General features: G+C 39.7%; 1 protein-coding gene across 1 annotated transcript; it reads right to left on the bottom strand.

Moving 5' to 3' along the window:
• Positions 1-555: 555 nt before the first annotated feature.
• Positions 556-16,555, bottom strand: LOC115016683 (MAM domain-containing protein 2-like). Its single transcript, XM_029444639.1, has 15 exons — positions 16,362-16,555; positions 16,117-16,224; positions 12,370-12,659; positions 10,102-10,186; positions 9,775-9,912; positions 9,010-9,287; positions 7,734-7,827; positions 7,282-7,425; positions 6,022-6,141; positions 5,739-5,884; positions 2,539-2,635; positions 1,892-2,053; positions 1,508-1,761; positions 977-1,061; positions 556-887 (listed from the first exon to the last, which is right to left on the bottom strand). Exons 1-15 carry the CDS (start codon positions 16,390-16,392, stop codon positions 841-843), a joined length of 2,079 nt encoding a protein of 692 aa, XP_029300499.1. The 5' UTR covers positions 16,393-16,555; the 3' UTR covers positions 556-840.
• Positions 16,556-23,075: the final 6,520 nt, after the last annotated feature.

The following is a 23,075-nucleotide window of genomic DNA, read 5'->3' as shown; positions in this document are numbered from 1 at the left end:
CTTATAACTTTACTACTTACTCTACTTTATTCTATTTTATTATTGTGCTCGCCGCTTTACTTTCTTGTTCTTTTGCTGTAACAAAGTAAATGTCCCCGTTGTGGGACTAATGAAGGATTTCTGATTCTGATCCATATTGTCCACCACAAGGCAACATCTTCACACTGAAAGTGCAGGTTTACTTCACTGAGTGATCGTGAAGTCATACTTTATGTTTTACATTCTGTCTGAATGCTTTTGTAATAGTTCAGAACCCATGATGATTGCAGTTGTCACCTCCCAGCCTGTAGATCTTAAACTGCAGCTTACTGGTGAGTTCTGGTCATGTGTTCGGTCATGTGTTTGTGCTTCTCTGTCTGTCCACAGCTAATCTCGCATAATACTGCACCATCAGCATAATATTTTCTCCTCACTCTAAACCGGCCAGTAGGAGCCTCAAGTGATCAACAACTGCACGCAAAGATTAGACGATTGTAACGTGAGGCACCAGATGCTGGGAATAACATCAAGTATTAAATGCAACAGCTACCAGTGAAAAGACGTACCAAAGTAATGTTTAATTACCTTCTCGCTTTATTTGGGCAATGAGCATTAATCTAATGCATATACATGTGAAGAAAAACAGTTAAACTCCCTCTGTTGCTACAGTGCAGAGAACAATGCTGACTATGACACAACTGATGTGTGTTGCTTCATGAAAACAGAACTACATGAAAACTTTACTTTTACCTACATCTCTAAATGTTCAGATTGACACGCAGGAGTCGGGAGTCTGTAGTGTGCAACATAAAACGGGGGCGGGGGGTCATGCATCCTACGCAGCTGGTTTCCTATTGCCTTCTACTCGATCTCATTGGAAGTTCCCACGCTGGCCTTGATCTCCATTTCTGCAGGGGAATCAAAAAGAAATCAGATAAATCCCTGTGCATTCTTTCTTGAGCCATGTGTTCAACATTAAATACTGTAGATTATTTACCTGGGCAAGGTCCGCTCTCCAAGATGAGGTCATCAATGGCGATGTCGCTCCTTACTGATGAACCCCTGGTCGCTTCAAACACAATCTTTAAAAGAGAGAAACAATCTCTTTAAGTCCCTTAAGTCTGCTCACCATGAGGGACAGGCAGTGGTAGAAGAAGCACTCCGATCCTTTAGTGTACCAATACAACAAGGTAATTATATGCCATTACACAGAAAGGTCCTGCATTTAAAATCTTCATTAAATAAAAGTACACAAAAACGGCCCATGTGACTGATGTCTCATTAAATATGACATTAGTAGATTTTAGTGTTGCAGCTGGTTTGAACCTCTGTACACAGGCAGGCAGTTTACGGATCAAACCCCTTTGACAACTTGAAATGGCGATTTAGCTTGTCTGTTTCCAGCTTCTTAAATGTAAGGATCTGCTTTTTTGTTTTACATTATTATAAATTGAATATATAAAAAGTTTTGAGATCCATTTTCCAAATCTGATCTAAATAGTTTTCTCTGGTTTTGTTATAGGCTTGCCTGATGCTGGCTGTCGCTCCGGTACTCCACTGTGGCCCTCAGCCAGGCGATGCTCTGCTCGCCGCTCAGTTGCCACAGCAACGCGTCCTCTCCGTCCTTGTGGAGGTGAATGCTGAGCTGACCCGTGCCTGAGCCGTACATGTGGTAGTAGAAGCGCAGACACTGAGGCCCCCTGGTGCCCCTCAGATGTCGGGACAGCAGCCGGACGCTCTGACCGGGCAGCATGGGCGACGCCTCCATGTACAGGTAGTATCCTGTCAATCAAAAGTCCACGTGTTTAACGCAGACTTTTTAAAAAAGTAACCTTTTCTGTCTCTTGTACTGTGTGCATCATAAGCAGAGTATTGTGGACTTGGAAGGAGCGTAAAAGCATGGGACCCTCACCCAGTCCCGTGGAGTGGTCTCCTCTTGGCCCGGTGTACGAGGTCGGGGTGGGTCCTCTCCTCCACACCCAGTCGGCACCATCGCTCTGCTTGTCCTGAGTGTAGCCGCACAGGCCCGCTTCAAAGTCACAGTGTCCTGGCAGAGACGATGACGACACTGAACCTGCAACAGGAACATGAATGACACTTTATGTTTCTGTAACACTTGAGTTTGACCGTCACTGTTGAAACACAACTATCAACTGGTTGTGCTAAGGAAGGACCCCCCTGTGTGTGTGTGTGTGTGTGTGTGTGTGTGTGTGTGTGTGTGTGCGTGTGTGTGTGTGTGTGTGTGTGTGTGTGTGTGTGATTTGGAACTTAACAATACAATTATTGTGTCCAAAAATATTGCTGTAAAAATAGTTTGAATAGTTATCTCTGCCAGACTCTTTACTCTTACTATACTCTGCCAGAATATGTGTTCGGTGGTGTGTAAGTAGTTTCCTCATGGCTGCCATCAGCTAAACAGCTGCTGGTCATTGTTGTGTGTAATGTTGATGGCATCAACTTAATGCAAATGAAACATTTGACACAAATAACAATTTAGATGAGGGTTCGTGGAGATATGTTTCAGCTCATTGAGTTCTTTTTTGTTGTTGCAGTGTTTACCTGCGGTCAGCTCACAGTCTCCGAGACGCACGCTGATGTCGTCCAAAGCCACGGAGCCGCAGTCCCAGAAGCTCCTGCAGGTGCTGACAAAAAGCACCTGAACAGCAAAGGTAAACCGTGAGCAGCTTCACCACACAGAGCGTTGCTCATTTACACCGTCAGCTCTGAACTGAAGCGTAAACACAAGCACTTTGTTCTCAAGGCTTCTGCTCTGCTCTGTGTGAGGAAGAAGATAAATCATCAATCACGGGTTGACTCTTTTAAAACGGCTCAATATGTAAAGTGAGGAACAAAAGGTCAGAGAGAAAAAGCCTTTGAGCACTTTGGCATCCGGATGAATTTATTCTTATCATGCACACATGCAAACAGTTGTTACAATTAATTGAACTTGAAAGGCTCCAACTCCAGAACAGAAACCGAAGCTTTTAATTAAACTACTATTCATCTGTGTCTTTATTTAATTCAGCTGTTGAGCCTGTTTGTCCTTCTTTGTGTCCTGCTTCTTCCTTTGTGTTCTTTCCCTTTTTTTTTATTATTTTTCGTCGCTTTTTTTGTTGGTTTGTTCCTTAAATTGTTCCTAAATGAGCTCCTCTAAAATAATTCCTTTTCTTTTTCATAGCTGGTTGAAGGCCCTGTCACACATATCCGTATGACAGAAACGTATGCCGGTGCATACGACAATCTGTCAGAGTCCAAATACGTCCAATCAGAAAATCCATCGGATCAGAAAAGTGAACATATACAGATACGCATGTCTAACTTATTGATAGCGCACCACTTCTTAATACAAAATGTATCAGACGAATACCCAACGAATGCATAAGATCTACAAAAATATGGTGTGTACAAAATATCAGCAATACGCTGGTGTACGTTGATATAAGGTAAGGTATAAGTAGTATTCATTAAGAGCTCACTGTGTTACGCTGGTGTACGTAGATATAAGGTAAGGTATAAGTAGTATTCATTAAGAGCTCACTGTGTTACGCTGGTGTACGTAGATATAAGGTAAGGTATAAGTAGTATTCATTAAGAGCTCACTGTGTTACGCTGGTGTACGTTGATATAAGGTAAGGTATAAGTAGTATTCATTAAGAGCTCACTGTGTTACGCTGGTGTACGTAGATATAAGGTAAGGTATAAGTAGTATTCATTAAGAGCTCACTGTGTTACGCTGGTGTACGTAGATATAAGGTAAGGTATAAGTAGTATTTGTTAAGAGCTCACTGTGTTACGCTGGTGTACATTGATATAAGGTAAGGTATAAGTAGTATTCGTTAAGAGCTCACTGTGTTACGCTGGTGTACGTAGATATAAGGTAAGGTATAAGTAGTATTCATTAAGATCTCACTGTGTTACGCTGGTGTACGTAGATATAAGGTAAGGTATAAGTAGTATTCATTAAGATCTCACTGTGTTACGCTGGTGTACGTAGATATAAGGTAAGGTATAAGTAGTATTCGTTAAGAGCTCACTGTGTTACGCTGGTGTACGTTGATATAAGGTAAGGTATAAGTAGTATTCGTTAAGAGCTCACTGTGTTACGCTGGTGTACGTTGATATAAGGTAAGGTATAAGTAGTATTCGTTAAGAGCTCACTGTGTTACGCTGGTGTACGTAGATATAAGGTAAGGTGTAAGTAGTGTTCATTAAGAGCTCACTGTGTTACGCTGGTGTACGTTGATATAAGGTAAGGTATAAGTAGTATTTGTTAAGAGCTCACTGTGTTACACTGGTGTACGTTGATATAAGGTAAGGTATAAGTAGTATTCGTTAAGAGCTCACTGTGTTACGCTGGTGTACGTTGATATAAGGTAAGGTATAAGTAGTATTCATTAAGAGCTCACTGTGTTACGCTGGTGTACGTAGATATAAGGTAAGGTATAAGTAGTATTCGTTAAGAGCTCACTGTGTTACGCTGGTGTACGTTGATATAAGGTAAGGTATAAGTAGTATTTGTTAAGAGCTCACTGTGTTACGCTGGTGTACGTTGATATAAGGTAAGGTATAAGTAGTATTCGTTAAGAGCTCACTGTGTTACGCTGTGGTGCGTTGTTGAACGCTGATGTTTTGAGCATGTTCAAAATTACCGGACGTACCCGACGTGTGCTTCATAAGATATGCAGACGTTACGTGACGTTAGACATACGTGAATACGGAATACGTACGTGAATACTTACCTACGTAAATATAGTATGTGAATACTTACCTACGTAAATATAGTATGTGAATACTTACCTACGTAAATATAGTACGTAAATACTTACCTACGTAAATATAGTACGTGAATACTTACCTACGTAAATATAGTATGTGAATACTTACCTACGTAAATATAGTACGTAAATACTTACCTACGTAAATATAGTACGTGAATACTTACCTACGTAAATATAGTACGTGAATATCTACGTGACTACGTTAGAGGTACATTAGATATAGGCTACGTCGGCTGACGGTGAACCCTACAGCCAATATATTGATAACGAGTGGATAACCTATTCCTACCCTATGTTAAGATTATGCTTGACGACGGAGTAACTTATTAAACGTGTTTCTACAGTACAGCTAGCATTCAGCATTCTAGCCGTTCTCCAGCATCAGCATGACGTGAACCAGATGGCACTTTTCCAGCTCCGTTGGCCAGACGCTCTGATACGTTTTAAATAAGTAAGTGATACGCTATCAATAGGTTAGACATACGTATAATAATTAGTTATGTATTCGTTATGTATACGTCAGCTACAACACCGCTGTGGAAAAGTTGGACGTATTTGGACTCTGACACATTTTGAGTTAATTTTCATCGGCATGTTTCTGCCATACGGAACTGTGTATGTCTGGCGTGTTCGGCATATCGTCTGCGTCCTTCAAACAACCACAACTCAACATTGGCCAAGGAAGAACATACTACATTTTGGAGCGGATCTGTATCAGGGTGCAATATTTGTTATTTATAGAAATGGCCTTGGTGGAGGTCTGTACTCTCTGAGTGATCCTCTAGTTTGTTTATTTTTTCCTTTGTCCCTTCCTCCTGTCCTTAATCCATTAATTATTTGGCTCATTCACTCTTTCTCTCCTTCCCTCACTTACTCACTCCCTTACTTCCTTTTTCCCTCTTTGGATTTGATTCATTCCTTTTTTCCACTGTTATTCTGACTGATAATATAAGATGATATTTGCACTTCCTCTCCCCTGACCTTGGCGGGCTGTGATGTCTGAAAGGTGACGTCAGTCGTGATCCAGATTCCTCTGGACCGCTCCCTCTGAGTCCAGATCTTCTCCTGGCTGCTGCCCTTCTGCTGCTGCAGATACACAGCAAGAGCCTGGTCCGTCTGGTTGAAACCTGCAGTTGCCCAAGTTATTAATCACAAATAAATCACAGCACAGGATTCACACATAGACTCAAACAGCAACAGGCAGGAATAAAAGAGTCTTGGCAAGTATGCCTTCCATCCAGTAGAGTTTTTGGGTGCCACTCACCCCTCAGGGAGAAGTAGAATCTCAGGCAGTACTTCATGTTCCCAGGCAGAGTTGGACCAATCAGGCGGCTAACGTAGCCAGAGTGAGGGCTCAGCCGGGAGTGAGCCAACAGGAAATATCCTTTAAGGAGAAGACAGCCTTTATTTTCTTGCGAAACTGTTTCTTCCTGAGAATCCATGCCATGAATGTTCTCATCACTACTTGCATCTGTTATTGATCTTATTTCAACAGATTTTCACCCTCAAAATGCAGCTGTGTTTCACCACATCATCAGTCAGATGAATCACTGTTTTTAAAGATGTGTGAATTGATTTTATGGCCACAAGGGGTCAGAAACAAACAGACGGATACAGAGCCACCTCAACAAGTGTCCCCGCAGTGAGTTAACCCAATGCTATAACAGAACTATTGATCAAAAGAGTACTTCCACCGATTTAGCATTGCACTCTCATAACATTTTTAGACTCACGATGGACAATTTTTGTAAAACGATCAAAATTGACGCAGCAGAACCAGAGATGTCAGCTTTTTTATTCCACACATTCGTCTTCCTTGTCAAAACCTGTCGCCTACAATGCCCACAATCAAACTGCACTCAATTCACACAACTGTACAGATTTTGGTGTGTTATGCTATTAGCGGCTAATGTAGCCTCGAGCTGCTAAAACAGCTAGAACTTTTAAAACTTCAGCCCCATAGTGCTGAATGTGCATTACGCCCCCCCGCCAAATGTTTACATTGACTGTAGCTACAAGCTCTGTTGTCAAGGACTTCTTGCCACCACCATCGCCTACCCCAAGCCGATTTTATTGACGAAAAAGACAGTGATGAAATGGAGGAAGATGGCGAACATGAATAAGTCGTTTTATGGGCCATACATGTACGAGCCAAGATCTGAAGCCGGCAGTGCTGCTGGTGACGGAGAGACTCAGGTTCATTCCCACGATGGAGCTGATGCATCCTAATGGTGGGCTTGTGTCTATATTAAAAGCATTTTATTGGACGCAAAATGAGCGAACCTCCCTTTCAGTGCAGGATGAGTCATCAACATTTTTTAAATCTTTTTCCAAGAATTGTCAACCTCTAAAATACCATTCAGAATACCTACTAACAATGTTTTAACGTCATTGTTGGGCCAGATACCGGTATAGCGCAACCAGCGCAATACATATGTGATAAAAAATCTCAAACATCTATTTAGATTTTTAACTGTATGTATTAGAGATGCTCTAAAATCGATTATCATTTGTTTTAGCCCACCTGCCCCTGTGGTGTGGTCTCCATTTCTAAATATGTTGGGCTTCACAGACACTCTCCTCCACGATGACATCGCCTGCTCCTGGATGTAGTGGCAGAAACCAGACTCAAAGTCACAGTTGGCGATGGAGGGGTCAAAGGTCGGCTCTATGGAACAAATGTATTGGATAATGGATTAACATCCTTGTGGCTCTCGCTTTACTAAAGATTTATCAGGACATTTCATATGACAAAGGAAATACTAAAAATGAAATGCAATGAAAGCAATGAAATGTATTCTACTGTAACTGTAGTCTACTACCACCCTTAGAATAAGTTTAAATAATAACATTCTAAAATGTTAATATTTTGGATGTTCACCCAGAAAGCATTAGGTCATAAATATGACTGTTGTAAAGGTGACATTATAATTTGCTGATTAGAATTAACAGTGAGTGACTGTGGCTGCAGCTCACCAGTGTCTGTGCTGCAGAACTCTGGAGAAAACGAAATGTCATCAACTGCGACGCGTCCGCCTCTCGGACTGTTAAAGGAAACTTCAAAGACCACCTGAGGAGTCAGACAGACACATGGAGACAGACACTCATAAACAGAGATGTATGCCAATGTGTGCACGCAGATGTATACCCTCATACAGAAGGAAAATGTACGTACAATGCAGGTACTATTTTAGGCAACAGTTCTGTATTAATTTCATTGGTTCAAAGCCACAGGACATCCAGTAAACCTGTGTTACTGCCCACAAGGACAAAAAGGAAAAACATGGTAATACTCCATTATTATATTTCAGAGGTAATTCATTTTTAATACATACATTTATACGTTCTTTAAAAATGTTTTAACCTTTCAGCAGTATATGGAATAGTTAGACCACCTACAATAATGTTTATAGGTTAATTCATCAATAAAAGTTATAACTTTTGTTCAAAATAATAAACTTTGAACCCTCTGAATTCTGCTTTTGAATAAGTTCTGAATGGTCTTTAACAAAGATAAATACCTTGTGAAATCCTGTAGGAGTCAAATCATACTATAAGTGCTTTGAGTTTGGCCTGTTGGTCGTCGCCATCTTGTTTGTTTTTGGAGACAGAGATTACCATATTTGGATGAGAGGGTGGTGCTGGGGAAGAGTGAGTATCGTTAGCAGCTAAAGCTTGCGCTAGCTGTAATAGACTTGAACTGTCATATTAAATGAGATGCTAATTTTAGTGAGCGAAAACACACTTATGTATTTACCGGAATAAAAAGAACAGCCGACTACTAGGAGTGTCCTACAGTATAACCGAACGCTGAATGGTACTCAATCACAAGGTAGCCACACCCTGAAGCATACCCTGCTGTATTGTCTATTTTACTCTAAATGCAACCATCATTTACTAAATGAAACTTGAAACAAACTTGAAACATAAACTCATAAGGAAAATGTTTACTGAGTAATAAGCAAGCTCATTAGACTTCTATGCAATCATACATTTTTGCTAGCAGTAGAGTTGCCCCCTGCTGGCCATTAGCAAGAAAGCAGGTTCACTTTTCAGACAAGGTCGCCTATTGATTCGAATAGTGTATTGAACTGACCAAGCACCTTTATTTTTTCACTTGCAAGAGGGACAATGTGTTATTTCTTCCTTCAAAAGTTACATTTTCTCACCTAAATATCTGTTAATTTAAAGTAATCACAAAGAGTTTTAAAATACTATGTACGTAAAGCTGACTTGACATATTCATACTGACCTGTACAGAGTACGGTGCCTTCACGTCCACCTGCACAGGTATCCATTCTTCCAGTGTCCCGCTCCACTCGCTCTTGTTTTCTGTCCCCGCCCTCCACAGCTCCTGGTACTGACCCAGTCTGTCCCTGGTGAAAACAGAGAACAGGTTCCCTCTCTCTTCGCTTCGCTGGTACTGGAAACTCAGGCAGCCGGACATCGGCACCGTCGTCATGGGAGACACCAGTTTGGCCACTTCTTTGAAGGTCTTGGCGTAGATGGAGTCCACGTACATCAAGTGACCTGAGTGGGAGTTTAAATGTGAGTCAGGTTGTGGAAGACAGCTTCCCCTCAGTGGCACAAGACTTGAGGGTTTCAGAATTTACTCATACCCAGCATTGATGATAAGCTAAAACGGGGAACCAAAGATTGTTCTTCTTAAGGAGGCTCAAAGGTTTCAATGTTGACAAGTCTCTGTTGAATCAGATTTATCATTTACTATAAATCCTATGACCACACATATTGATCTGCTGCTGTAGGCCTAAATACTCCTTGTGCCCAGCTGTTTTAGGAAATTATAGAAACTAGTTTTAAAAGAATATACTATGTATTTGTGGCCAGGTTTTCACATCTCTAGAAAGAAGGAATGTGATTGGCGCAGTGCCACAGACAGGGTAGAGTCTTCGGTATTGAGAGACAAAACAATGCATATTTGGTTTCCTTATATACTGTAGCATTAACAAATTAATAAGTCATTGGATAAAAACACCCTTGTGTGAATAATACTCGCCTGTCCTGTTGTTGTACGTGTGGTCCTTTGGTATGTTGTTGTGAAGGAGCTGGGACCCACCTCCTCCCACATACCAGTTAACATTGGCGTTCCACTGATTACTGTATCCACACAGGTGAGACTCCTCAAAATCACAATCTATATGTAGAAAATGAGAAACAGACACTTTATTATGGGTGTAGTTGCAAAATGCTTTAAACTTATAATGTACCAAATATGTTCATGTGTGTGTGAGTTGAAGGAACAGATGGTCTGCATTCAGAGTTATAAGCATGGATTCATTGTGTCTTTATGTTTTCAGAAAGATGTGTGAGTGGAGTCACCGACCCAGACAGTATCCAGGGCTGATGTGGATCTCAAAGATGGCCACGCTGCTCCCAGGGTTCCGCCCAGGTTTACCTTCAATGATAACCTAATCAACAACACATGTTCAGCGATACACAGCAACCCTGATATGGAATGACTCATGAATGATATCATAGAAGGCGAGCGAACATATGGAAGGTCAGAGAGGGTGCATGCACAGAACGCACAGAAATCTCATTTGCTAGCATGAGGTCAGGGCTTGTACATGTGAGTGTATGTGGGATCAAGCATGTTCTCATGTGCCTGTTTGGAATGAGCTGATTGCTTGGCCTACAGTATTGCTGCTTGCAGCTTTCTCGAGAACAGCTCATCCAAACGACTTCACACGGTTTGTGTCCACCAACTCCTGAGAAAGTATCTTACTCTTTAGCTGCTAGACTTGAAAAAGGGTCTAGCTGCAGAGCTCCAGGCTCTGACCCACCTGTGAATAGCCTAATTTCATTGTTAAAGGAATAGTTACAATAGTAACATTTTGGGAAATACACTAATTTGCTTTCTTGGTCTTTCTTGAACTGTTGTGTCTGTGAGTTAAGTACAGAGCTAGAGTCAGACTGTGGTTAGCCTAATTAGCATAAAGGCTGGGAACCGTAACAGGCTCTCTCCAAAGGGAACACTTCTAAATCTCACTAACTAACATACTGAATCTGGTTTGTTTAATCCATACAGAAATGTTTTTGGGGGAGTTGGTGTTTTTCTTTGTAACTATTTTTGTGGAGGGATGAGCCAAGCTAGCTGTTTTCCTCTTGTTTTTATGCTGTGCTAAGATAACCTAACCCCATCCTGACTCCAGCTCCATCCTTACTACACAGATCTTTTAAAGCCAGCAATTTAGTTTAGTGTCAGAGTGTCAACAAACTTTTAAATATTTCACATCTTTCATACATTATTGGTATTATTCAACTTTTAAAGCCAGCAAACCAGTTCAGCGTCAGCTTTATAATATCCAGCATTCACACCGCAATTGGTATCAATCTTTTCTTCTAACTCTTGGAAAGAAGGCAAATAAGGATATTTCCAAAATGTTGAATTATTCCTCCAGTGAGAAAAAAAAAGTGATTAAAGCCGTTTTAACCGAAACAACAGAATAAGGTAAATATTGTAACAATGTTTTTTGTATTTGTAAAACAGAGCAGTCACTTTTTTAAGAAGTTGCAGCCATGAGGATAAGTTGCTGTTAAGTAAGTAAGAGTAAAGAGACATTTTAGCCGTCAGTGTGAAGCTTAAACCTCTGACGGTCATGTTTTCACTTAGGTCTGGTCTGAAATACGTTTATGCACTGAGGGGCCCTCACGTAGCACATACCCCACTTACCAGTATGTAGATCACGACCCTGTCAGAGTCAGCTCCTCAGTCTGCATGTAATATAAACATGTGTTCTACTATTCCCACACATTGTTTAGATAGTGTGTGTGGGTGTATGTGTGTGTTTGTGTTTCTCCACACACTTCATACTTGCTGTTCTTCTTTCAACAACAGCATGAAATGTTGTTTTCTGCACCTTCACTGTTTCTTTAACTAAAGAGGGAAAGAAGGTCAGTGTTACTGTTTCTAAAAACAGTACATGATTATGTCTTAAGTACATTTTTGATTTATCTTGAAGTCCTTTACTTTTAGAAAGGGAGAATTTAGAGGACCCTACAGTTATGTTTCTTACGGCCCAATCTGACCTCTGATGCCTCACTATGCTCATAATACTACAACTTTATTTTGAAATATAACTTTTTCTCAAATTTACGACTTAATTCCGGAAACATATTGACCTTTACATTTTCAGAATAATTTAACTAATGACACATTTTGTGCTTCCACATTTTTGTTAGGTGTGTTTTGCAAGATTCATAACAATTTTGAGTTTACATTCGTTGACGATATCTCCAACACTAAAGGTTACATTTACATGAAACATGCTGTTCGTATTCATGGTACCCATATGATGAATATGATAAATGTTTTTAGTGACCGCCTGACCTTTTTTAGTTAAGCCACCATCCAGCCCAAATTTCCAATTGTACAGTATAGATATACAATATTTAATGGACATGAAATGTAATGAGTATATTCAAGCTCCTCAGAGGATGAACACTTTGCATTCTGACATTAAATTACCTTTAGTCAAACATAAAAATAAACATAAACAACCCCATTAGAGGATTTTTATGTTTTTTTTCTCGTTCAAGCTAGTAACCTTTATAAACAAAGATTAGACACTATTTCTAAAACTCATCTTACCCTGTAAGGCTCAGTATTGTTCTGCAGGTCCATGCTTGAGATGACCCAGCTGTCAGAGGGGGCCTGGCTGCTCCAAAGCGGCCTGTCAAAGCTCTTCCCCTCCATGCGCTGCAGGACCTCCAGGCTTCCCGACCCACTGATCTGGTAGACGAGCCTAATGCAGCTCCACTCGCCCAGCTCCAGAGCCGGACTCAGCAGGACCCCTGTGATGTCTCTCTGTGGCCCGGCATCCGCACCTATCTCATCTTCCTGCTCATCGCTCATGGCTGCTTCCACTGCAACAAAACGTCCTGAAATAAAAAGGTACAAAATATTGTCAAGCATCACTTTATTTGACTATGCCAGAGATTTTTTGCACATTTAGCACATGTCATACAATAAACACTGGTACACCAAATGTTTATTTTTATTTTGAATGTTTGTTTTTTTCCATGTTTCAGGCAACTACTGGTTTCCAATCATTTTCACTGACATCTAGTACGATGAAAAGTTAAATGATTATGAACATGTCAGATATACGTTGGTGGTCATTGTGGTTATTTTAAAAATAAGCACCCTTTTATGCCAATAATTCAGGTTTACTGCACAGCAACTCTCTTTGTATTGTGTAGAGCCTGCATTTAGTTTGAATGTGTTTGCTCTCAAAGAAAAAAGAAAGTGTGGTAAACCAGGCTGCACCAACACAACAGAATATCAGCCATCGAGGACATTAAAGCTAATACATACTGCTAACTGGAATGCACGTGACCCACCTTTTTGGCAGTGTTTGCAATGATGTATGTCTACTTGTGTTAAGTATTTAAGTGATTTTGTCTATAAAGACTTATGTGAATTTTGACCTGATGATGGCGCCGGCTGAAAAGGGAAGATCAGGCAATATATACAACATCTTCGGTTTTGGGTAGAACAGGGAAAACATGTTGAAGGCTGATATTGTCTCTAATGGAATAGTCCGATTGGAATTCAGCTCCCACCCAGCAACTCTTAGCTTCTCTTCTGCTCCAGGGGCCTCAGAGCTCTCCTCACCCGTCTGTCATTTATTATTTGTCCCTGTGGAATGCCCTGCTGCCTCAGGGCTCCTTTAGCCTGACACACACACACACACACACACACACACACACACACACACACACACACACACACACACACACACACACTCACACACACTCACGCACGCACACACACACACACACACACACACACACACACACACACACACACACACAGGGGCTGAGCTCATTTCACCTTTCATGTGGTCCATTCAAGATGGTTTGCTTCTTTTTTTTGCCAATAAACTGCAATTGTTTGCAAATGTTTGTACACAAATTGACTGAATTGGCATTTAATTAATAATAATATTGGTTTACATTCAAGCTGATGTACTGTCTTGGTTTACTCAGTGTCTCTGACTTGTTTAGATTTAGAAAAGAAAGAAGTACATAAATAAAGCTTTACACGTAGTTAACATGACTTCACTTCTCTCACAGCCTCAGCTGTGCTGCACAGAGCACAGAAAGGGAAAACAGGACTGAGTGATGAGAATAATTAAGCAAGAACTGAGCCCACCATTAACGCACCAACTACACTGACCTTTTTTAACAAGCCGGCGGCAATAGCAACAAGGATGGAAACAGGAAAAGAGAAAGTAGTTGACGTATCCAAGAGGGGAGAGTGACAGTGAGACAGGCTGCAACAGCAGAGCAGTCTTCAGACAAGTATGAGCAAGGATCATAGTGGGAAAAAAAGTCTTAATGTGGAGTTATTTCCAACAGGGTCTGGCTGCAGATACAGTTGTTACTGGAGAAGTAGGACACGGTAATGATAGAAGGAAGTCTGCCTCATCAATCCAATGTGTGTACATGAGAGATGGTAAGGTTAGTTAGGTACATGCAGAATCCTACACCTCTCTAAAGTGCATAAGCAATCAGTTAGTCAATCAAGTGGTTGGTCAACTTTGTAACAAAGTAACAATATCAGCCATTTGCCTCGAGTGTTTGACAGTGTGATTGAACTATCTCTGTTTACGTCTGATGTTTTATGAACCTGATACAGTGTGCAGGGATGACATGTTTTTGTAGACCAAGCTGGAAGTTAGAATCGCCCTGATTACTTTGACAAAAAGCCAATGGGATTTTTTTCTTTTGCATTTTGGATTATTGCAGAAAATGTAAAAGCTTTAAAATTCACAAGTGGGGTATTTACTGACGTATTGTATGTTGTAGAACAAAACATTGAAATCTCTTAAGCTTCTGTTAAATGCAGACCTTATTTCAGACATCTAACTAAAAACCTACTCAACAAACCCAGTGACTTCAAGATGCTAACTAATTTCGGTTACGGGCAAGAACAATTTCTAGATGAGCCGCAGTTTGTCCATACGTCTTCGGAGCAGTGTTTCTGTGTATTCTACTGGCAGCAAGTCTTTGACAACAAGTCTGGGAAGTTACTGCACCCAGCTGCTGTTTGAGAGCAAATAAATCCAGCACGTAACTCCTCCTAAAACCACAAAATGTTTTTTTTACATTTCTGTTTTTGAAAAAAAAGGTTTACTAAGTAATAAATCCTGAGAGAAGGTTTTATCATAGACTTCAACACAATCAGACCTCTTTTTGCAAACACTAGAATCCTCCCCTGCTGGCCATTAGAAAAGATGCAGGTTTAAGGCACCTCCACTTGGTTCACTTTTCAGTCCTGGAGGTTTGGTATTAATTTCGTTCTCATTTTACACTCAGATATAAAGCATATAAGCATTTTCCCCAAGATGCTGAACTGTTCCCTTCAAGAGGCTTTAGTCACTCCTTTCACAGTGTCACTACACAACTGTGAAGAAGGCAAATAAATATTAGGATTGTGATATTGTTTGGAGATGTTTGAGTTAACGTTGGAGCACTTGGATATGTTCTGGCTCTTGCCCAAATATGGCTTCCTGATTTGTAAAGAATAAATTCCATTTAGCAGCGCCCGGGCCATCTTTGGGCCAGTATTGGCAACATGGAATCAGATTAGTACTTCAGCAAATTCAGCTGATGATTCTGGTGAATCATTCATTATGAGTTGAGCAAAACAGGCCTGTCACATTTAGTTGTGTCAGGTGAAAAATGGTTCAACTTAGGAATAGGTTTTGTGTAGTGAAAGAGCTGAGTGTTTTGTAACATCAACATAACCTCCACCTCTGGAAGCAGGCCCCGCTTCATGTCACAATCAACTTGACAGGATCCTGCTGCTCGTGCAACATGAGGCATCTGTGTCCGGCAGCTGGATCCTTCTCAGTATTCTGTGCAAGAGTTTAGCATTCCTCACAAGATTCTTCATTTGTATAACATCTCAGCACAGATATAACACATGATAATGTAAGGGATGTTGGGTGTGTATTGTCTACAACAGAGTGCAATGCTCTAATCTACATTCATCTGTTGCCTTTGATCACATGACATAACTTAGATAAAGGTGTGTAAAGAACTAATCTGTATCAGCTGCAGTACCAATGCAGCGAGAATGCCAAAATGTGTTATTTCACTGACTCCAGATGTTCGGAGATGCTGGAATCAATGCAGACCAGATGGGCTTCTTTTCACCAGTGTGTCTGGTATGGTTAAGACCAGCACCAACTGCAACATCACAGCTAAAGATGTAACCGCTACCAAAATAGCCACAATAAAGCCTACACTGAGTACAAGCCTCTAATTTAAAAGTGTTTTTTGTTTTTGTTTAAAGACTGAAGATGCAGTGTGGCAAGTCTCCCAGTACCATCGTTGTGCAGGGTCCAGCTCGTAAAGTCTGCATCTGACGTGTATCCGCAGGTGTTGGACTCAAAGTTGCAGGAGCCTGGCAGCAGGTTGTGGGCTTGGATGGTGGCTTTGAGCAGAGAGAAAGAAAAAGAGAGAAGGGAGAAGTGGAGAGAGGGAATGGTAAGTATGAATCATAGCAACTGGCGTTAACAGAAACATGCCCTCATGCACCAGCACTGGCACGACCATTAAAGAAATACTCACCAGCAAAAGTCAAGAGGTAGAATGGAAGCATTGCAGCTTTCTCTGGAAATAACCCGACCCTCAGAGGAAATAAAAAAAACAAAAGTAGGTTTCACGTTTGCATCCACAGTCGGGGAAAAAAGTAAAAGAAGTTGCAGACAAAGTTTGTTTTTAATATTCCTCTCGTGTCATCTGAGTGTCTCTCCAGCTCACAGACTGGCAGCACACTGCAGACGCTCTGCCGGAAAGTGTGTGTGCGCGGAGGAGGAGAGAGAGAGAGAGAGAGAGAGAGAGAGAGAGAGAGAGAGAGAGAGAGAGGACTGAGAGGGAGAGAAGGAGGAGGAGAAAAGAAGGTGCGCGGATGGGAAGCCAGTGAGGGAGCAGGGGAAAGAGGGAAAAGACGTGAGAAAGGGAGAAGATAAAGAGTAATGAAGTGGAGAAGAGAAGGGGAGATTTTTTGATAAATAAATAAGTGAGAAATTATTTATTTTATTTATTATTTATCAAATACAAGGAAATCCTGAACACAATATCAAGGAATCAAATAAAAATACACAAATATAGACTATAACTCAAACAAAGTGTCATACACAAGGCTAGAAGGTGGTGTACATGTAAAGGATCTCAATGTTATAGTTAAATGGTTATTCAGATGACTCCATGAAACGTCCGATGAATTAGAGGTTCCCCTACAATAATAACAAAAAATGTGCCGATCACCATGGGCCCCTGACGGCTTCTGGGCCCCTGTGGTGCCACCCTGTTGCACCGTCGATATTTAGGGCATTGTTCTTGCAGGGGTCTCGTGCAACTGGTCTGTCCGTCTTCTAAATAGGCACATGCGGATGAATCAAACGTTCCCTCGTCACAATTTAACGTCAGCTCATGTCTGTGCGACCCTCCATGCGGAAAGCGTAATTGGGGCTTAAGGAGTTGTAGCGCAGGAGAATGAGTTAAAGTCTTGAACTCTTGCACACTGTCAGTACTGGAGGTATAGGGGGAAGGGGCACGTGCCTTGCTCAAGGTCACCTCAGTGATAGCAATTGCAGAAAGTCAACGCTATTCATTCACGTCCAAACACAATACACAATATAAAGAATGCATTGAAATACTTAGAAAACACGCAAACTTAGAATAAGAATAAGAATAATCATAATGTCATAATAAGAATAACATACAATATGATGGTTTTGATTAATTTACATTGTATGAACCCAGTTTAGAGGTGAAGTACTGTCCCCTAATTCTTTGGAGCAGGTAGCTCAGAACTACACATCGAACCTTTAAGATCAGAAAACAATCATATCAGTCATATTGTAATGATCATATCTGTCGTTGTGGAAGGCACTGACGGACAAACTTTGTGGTTTAGGTTTGAGAATCTCTTCTAAATACTCCAAATGAACCCCTGAACATACGCTCTCAAATGATTATCTACCTCTTTTATTTTTAAGCGCATAATATAAAAATAAGTATGTGGACATAGTTGTTTTTCCTAATTTTGGCTAAACTCTGTAGTTCCAATGAAGGGAAATCTTAATTCTACAGCATTCAGTGACATGTTAGACAATAGTTTTCTTCTAACTTTGTGTCAACTGTTTAGGGAAGATCCTTTCCTGTTTCTAACCTGACAATGCCCCCCCCCAAGCACAAAGTCAGGTCCATAAAGAAATGTTTTTCCAGTTTAGTGTGAAGAAGTTGACTGGAGTCCTGACCTCAACCCCATCCAACAATTTTGGGACATAGCCGGAATGTAGCCGAAGCAAATCCCTGCAAACAGGTGCCAAAATCTTGTGGAAAGCCTTACCCTAAGTGTGGTGTTTGGAATGACATGCTCAGAAAATAACATATGTGTGACGAGTGTTCACATACCTTTGGTATATAATATATAGTATCAAGATAGTTTGTTTATTGTACGCTGAATTAAAAAAGAAATGCCTTTAAGACCTTATCTGGAGATGGTATGATGGTGCCTCACTGTTTAAGGAGAGGCCTGAATACACAAATGATCTAAATGGTGTTTTACAAACCTGCAGAGAGTCCAAACATTTTGCAACCATCTAAAATATTTCTCCTGGCGTCAGTCTTAAACGGCTCGCCGGCATGTTGTATTTGTGAATATGAACATGAGGCAATTCTACTTTGATCCTACATGTGATATTCCCATGGAGTTTCCTCCAAATTCATTTTCAGACAGGACAGAATCCTCAAAGAGTGATAATTGTTGTGTGATTTGGAACAGGACTGGTTCACTCACTGTGCAACAAAAGCAATTAGCAGTTGGTAGAAAAAACACATAACAAATAAAAATGCAGGACACCTTCATTTCAGTGTCATCTCAGAAGGAAATGGATTCGAGAGGTAGAGGAGGAAAGAATGCAGTTATGTTGGATACGTGAGAACAGTCGAGGGGAACGCACTCATCCACATCTGTCTCACCAACTTTCTCTGTCTGTCTTTGCCTTTTTGTACTCGGTCCATCCTACTTTCCTCTTGCTTTCGGTTTATTATTATGCTTTTAAAGAGGTGCCATGATCACTTTCAGACCAGATGGGGAGATGAATCCTCTGCAGCCATTCGTGTTCTTTCTTCAGGAAACACTGAGGATCTGAGTCTTCTTTATCAGAGTTTTTGAGAAAGTGACTCATAAAATGATTATATGTATGTGCAAATGCAAACAATACTGTATACATGTTTTTTGTCAAGAACAGTGAGCGGAGAGAAGATCGTGAATAGTCTTGCCTGTGTTTTGTGCATTTGTTCAGTTCCGAAGACAACTTTAGTTTTCAACAGCTTTGAACTTCCATCTCTCTTCTGTTTGATGTCCTGGCTGTCTGTGTCTGTGTAAACAATAAACTACAGCTTCAATAAATAGTTGAAGGGTGCCTGAATGTGTCCTCTGCGGTTCATGCAGAGGTTAATCTTTGCTTGACACAGTTATGACATTTTATCATCAGTATGTTATTTGTTTCCAGAGGTCTCAGTTTACATACCCTCTGGACCCCCACCCTTCCTCTGGGAACACCCCAGACCACCGCCTCAGCCCAAAAACTCTGAATAAACATGAAAAGGATTGACCTTCACATAAAACTTGCTTTTAATCACTAACACACTGTTATTATTGTACTGTAAATGCTCTTATTCTGTCCTTGTACTAATTGTTATGTTTTTTGCTGTGAAGCACTCTGGGCTGCAATTCTTGTATGAAAGGTGCTATACAAATAAAGCTTATTATTATATTATTAAACTGCACCTGCTCACTTCTCAGGGGAGGATCATTGTTATACTTGCAAACAAGTTTAGCAGAACTACCCTGGCTCAGACACTGTGCTTTCACTCCATCTGTTGGGAGCATAAGTAACTGTTCATAGTACAGATCACTTATAAGTTATTTACTGAGAAGATCCAACATGTTCCATATTAAATACAATAAGACAATATCAAATAAATTATTATATGAAAAAATATAAGAAATATGTAAAATAACCATGGAATTATCCAATGTATCTGTAAAATTCAGCTCAATATTATCAAACATTTTATCCTGCTTTTCTTTTTTTTTATTCGGGTTTTTCTTTATATTACACAACGCCATTTACCCTGATTTCCTAATGTTACTTTTCATCACAAGGTTTTTGCACATCAATACAAATAGGGCATTTATATTACTTGCTCTTCCCTTTAATTATTAATTGTACAACAAAGATAATATGGCAAACACATTTAGCAGCCTATGATATTAGTAATTTTCTGTGTTACATAAAAAGTCTCCGATATACATCATTATGATCCTTTTTTTTCCGTATGTGTGTTATAACAGGAAAAAGAAAAATGTCAAACCATGGACATTATTATTACAATTTTCAACAGTCATAAAATGATACAATACAAAGCCATGCATTTAAGACAAAAGATTCAGAGAACCACAAAACAAAAATAAACACAGACACGTTGTTAAAAATAACAAGTGAGTTTACAAAATGTGGATACTTATTTACTTATTGTGCTATAGTTTTTACCCCCATAGTTATTACTCTTAACTATTCCTCTTTCAAGAATAATGGGACCGGTCCCTCGCAAACTCTTCAGGAGTATCTTCAGGAGTATCGCTTAACAAAAGTGAGCCAATGTCCAAATGGACATAAAATTTCATACCATGCTAAAATATCAGGGGGCTCTTAGTCGAACCCTTTTTGTAATATTATGAGGCGTGCAGTTTACGAAGCGATTCTAAGAATGTACCTGTTTATACCTGTTCTACGTTCATAAATATAATCTAATCCCAGAACAAAATGACATGGATTTAGAGGTATATCTATCCCTTTCTTCATCCCGTTTTGAGGTGACAACAAAAATGTTACAGTTTTAGGACATTACCACATAAAATGTACCACAGCTTTTTTTTTTACATTTCATATATAATGAAGAGCATATAGGATCAAATTAACATTGAATAGTAATCTATGACATGTAGTCTATGAATAATCTTGTATTGGGTCTCTTAGAGTTGTTAGTACATGTTATCTTCTTTGCATTTAATAAAATATTTCACCTCATCTCATCCAGATGGGACCAAAAATATTTCCCCCTAAAATGTTTTACCATTGATAGTAACCTTGTTAACAAACATTTGATCATAAATATAATTTAAAACGTTCTTCATTAGAGAATAAGCTTTTAATAATATTGTTCCAAGTGATTCATATACAAACCACTATAATTTATTGGTATGGATTGAATGTAACTCCTAAATTGTAAATAGTGGAAAATTTGTGATTGAGGAAAGTCAAATTCAGTCCTGAGTTGTGAAAGGGATTTTACATTTTCACCAAGAAAGAGTTCTTGTATTTTAGAGATATCTGAACAAGGTGCAAAAACAGAGTATTGATTCATTATCCCAAAGTGCCTTCGTACCTGATTCAAGGATCCAGTGTTTCTATGTTTTATTATAAAGTGTTCCCTAATCCCTTGTCATAAAACTGCCATATCCAAAACAAAAGGCTCACACTCAATCGTTTCGAAATCAAGAAGTGTAGAATGAAGTTTCTTTTTTTTAAATCCATTGTGCAATGTATCTCAGTGATAACACATGATATTGGGAAGTTCTAATCCCCCTTTGTCCACAGGTAACTGCAATTTCTCTTACATAATTCTGGGGTACTTCGACTTCCACAAATATGTACATATCACTCTATGTGGTGATTTAAAAAACTAGCCTCTGTAAAACATTCATCTTTATAATGGCAACCTGTCCAAGCAGTGATATTGATAAAAGGCCCCACATTTGAAGATATCTTCTAATCGTATTCACCACTGGGTCTAAAGTCATTTTTAACATCTTTAAAAGTGAAAGAAACAACAATTCCTAGATACCTGAACCTATTAGGAGACAACTGAAAAGGAATGTGTCCTAATAAATGTAAGCATTTTAAATTACCGGTGGTAACGTCAAGGATTTCCCATAATTGACATTATATCCAGAAAGTACCCCAAATTCATTCACTATCGTGATAATAGCTGGGACTGAGGACATGAAATTACTCAAAACAAAAGAACATCATCTGCATACAGAGAAATATTTTGTATTTTTTTTTTGCTTGGTTTGGATACCAGTAACTGAAGTACTAGATCTGATCATTTCTGCTAAAGGCTCCATCCCTAATACAAATGATCAGTCTGGTCATGTTCCACAAATGTTGGTATAATATGGGTAAGCCTAGATGCAAGGAGTTTAGCTAAGCTTTTACAGTCTGTAGTTTGGTTACTTATTGGCCTATAGCATGCTGGATCATCTGGGTTTTTTTTCCCCTTTACTAATAACTTAATAGTAGCCAGCTGCATTAATTGGGGAAGTTTTTCTCTTGACCCTACACTGGCATTTGTACACGTTGATAATACAGTATGTCAGAAATCATATAGTTTCGCATTTTATATGTATTTTAAAACAAGAACAAGAAAATAACAGTCTACAGTCATGCTAGCGCCTCTATGAGGCTGTATTTAGACACAGGTGTGCTTTGAGCTAAATGCTAAAGTCAGAATGCTAACATGCTCACAATGACAAAGTTAACATGCTGATGTTAAGCAGACATAATGTTTGCCACGTTTCATCTAAAATTAGCTGATTTGCACTCAACACAAAGTACAGCTGAGGGAATGTCATTAGCTTTGTAAGCATTTAGTCATAAACTTAAGCGTAATGAAATTTTGACCTGTTGGTGACACTAGAAAGGTCAGGGATTCCCCAAAGCCGTTGAGATTCATCCTGTGGGCACCATGGATGTCTGTACCAAATTTGTTAGCATTTGGTAAAGTGCTTACAAGAATTCCATTAATGTAGAAACACAATTATTTATTTGCAAATGATTTGTTAATGAATACTAATGATTTACAAAAGATTATATCAATATCATCACCTATTAACTTCTAACAAATGTACATGGATGATTTGTCAATGATCAGTTTATCATTAATTGGGGATTATAAAAGTTAATTGTTTGAGAACTTCAAAGGTCGCCAGTTTGATTCTCTGGACCATCAGGAGAAATCTAGGTGGAAAAGCAACACTTTTTCATTAACCCCACTGAAGTGCCCATGAGCAAGGCCCTGAACCCCCAACTGGTCCAGTAGCCAGAAGATAAGACTTTGGTTGTGTTCGGCAGCTTCCAGATATAAACGTGTGAGTGTGAGTGGGAACAGGGTGTTCCTGAAAAAATAAAGCACTGCTCTCAGTGT

Source organism: Cottoperca gobio, chromosome 12, assembly GCF_900634415.1.
Source record: "Cottoperca gobio chromosome 12, fCotGob3.1, whole genome shotgun sequence".
Classification (NCBI taxonomy): Eukaryota; Metazoa; Chordata; class Actinopteri; order Perciformes; family Bovichtidae; genus Cottoperca; species Cottoperca gobio.
Note: the sequence above shows the minus strand (reverse complement) of the source record. Positions and strands in the feature narration are given on the sequence as shown.

What these genes read in the sequence shown, in the direction of transcription:
- LOC115016683 (XM_029444639.1), bottom strand. Translation starts at nt 16,392, where the DNA reads ATGCTTCCATTCTACCTCTTGACTTTTGCTG. An exon ending in AGGCACCGTACTCTGTACAG is followed by an intron (nt 7,828 to 9,009) that starts GTCAGTATGAAT and finishes CTGACTCCTCAG; the next exon opens with GTGGTCTTTGAAGTTTCCTT. An exon ending in GTTCTGCAGCACAGACACTG is followed by an intron (nt 7,426 to 7,733) that starts GTGAGCTGCAGC and finishes TTTGTTCCATAG; the next exon opens with AGCCGACCTTTGACCCCTCC.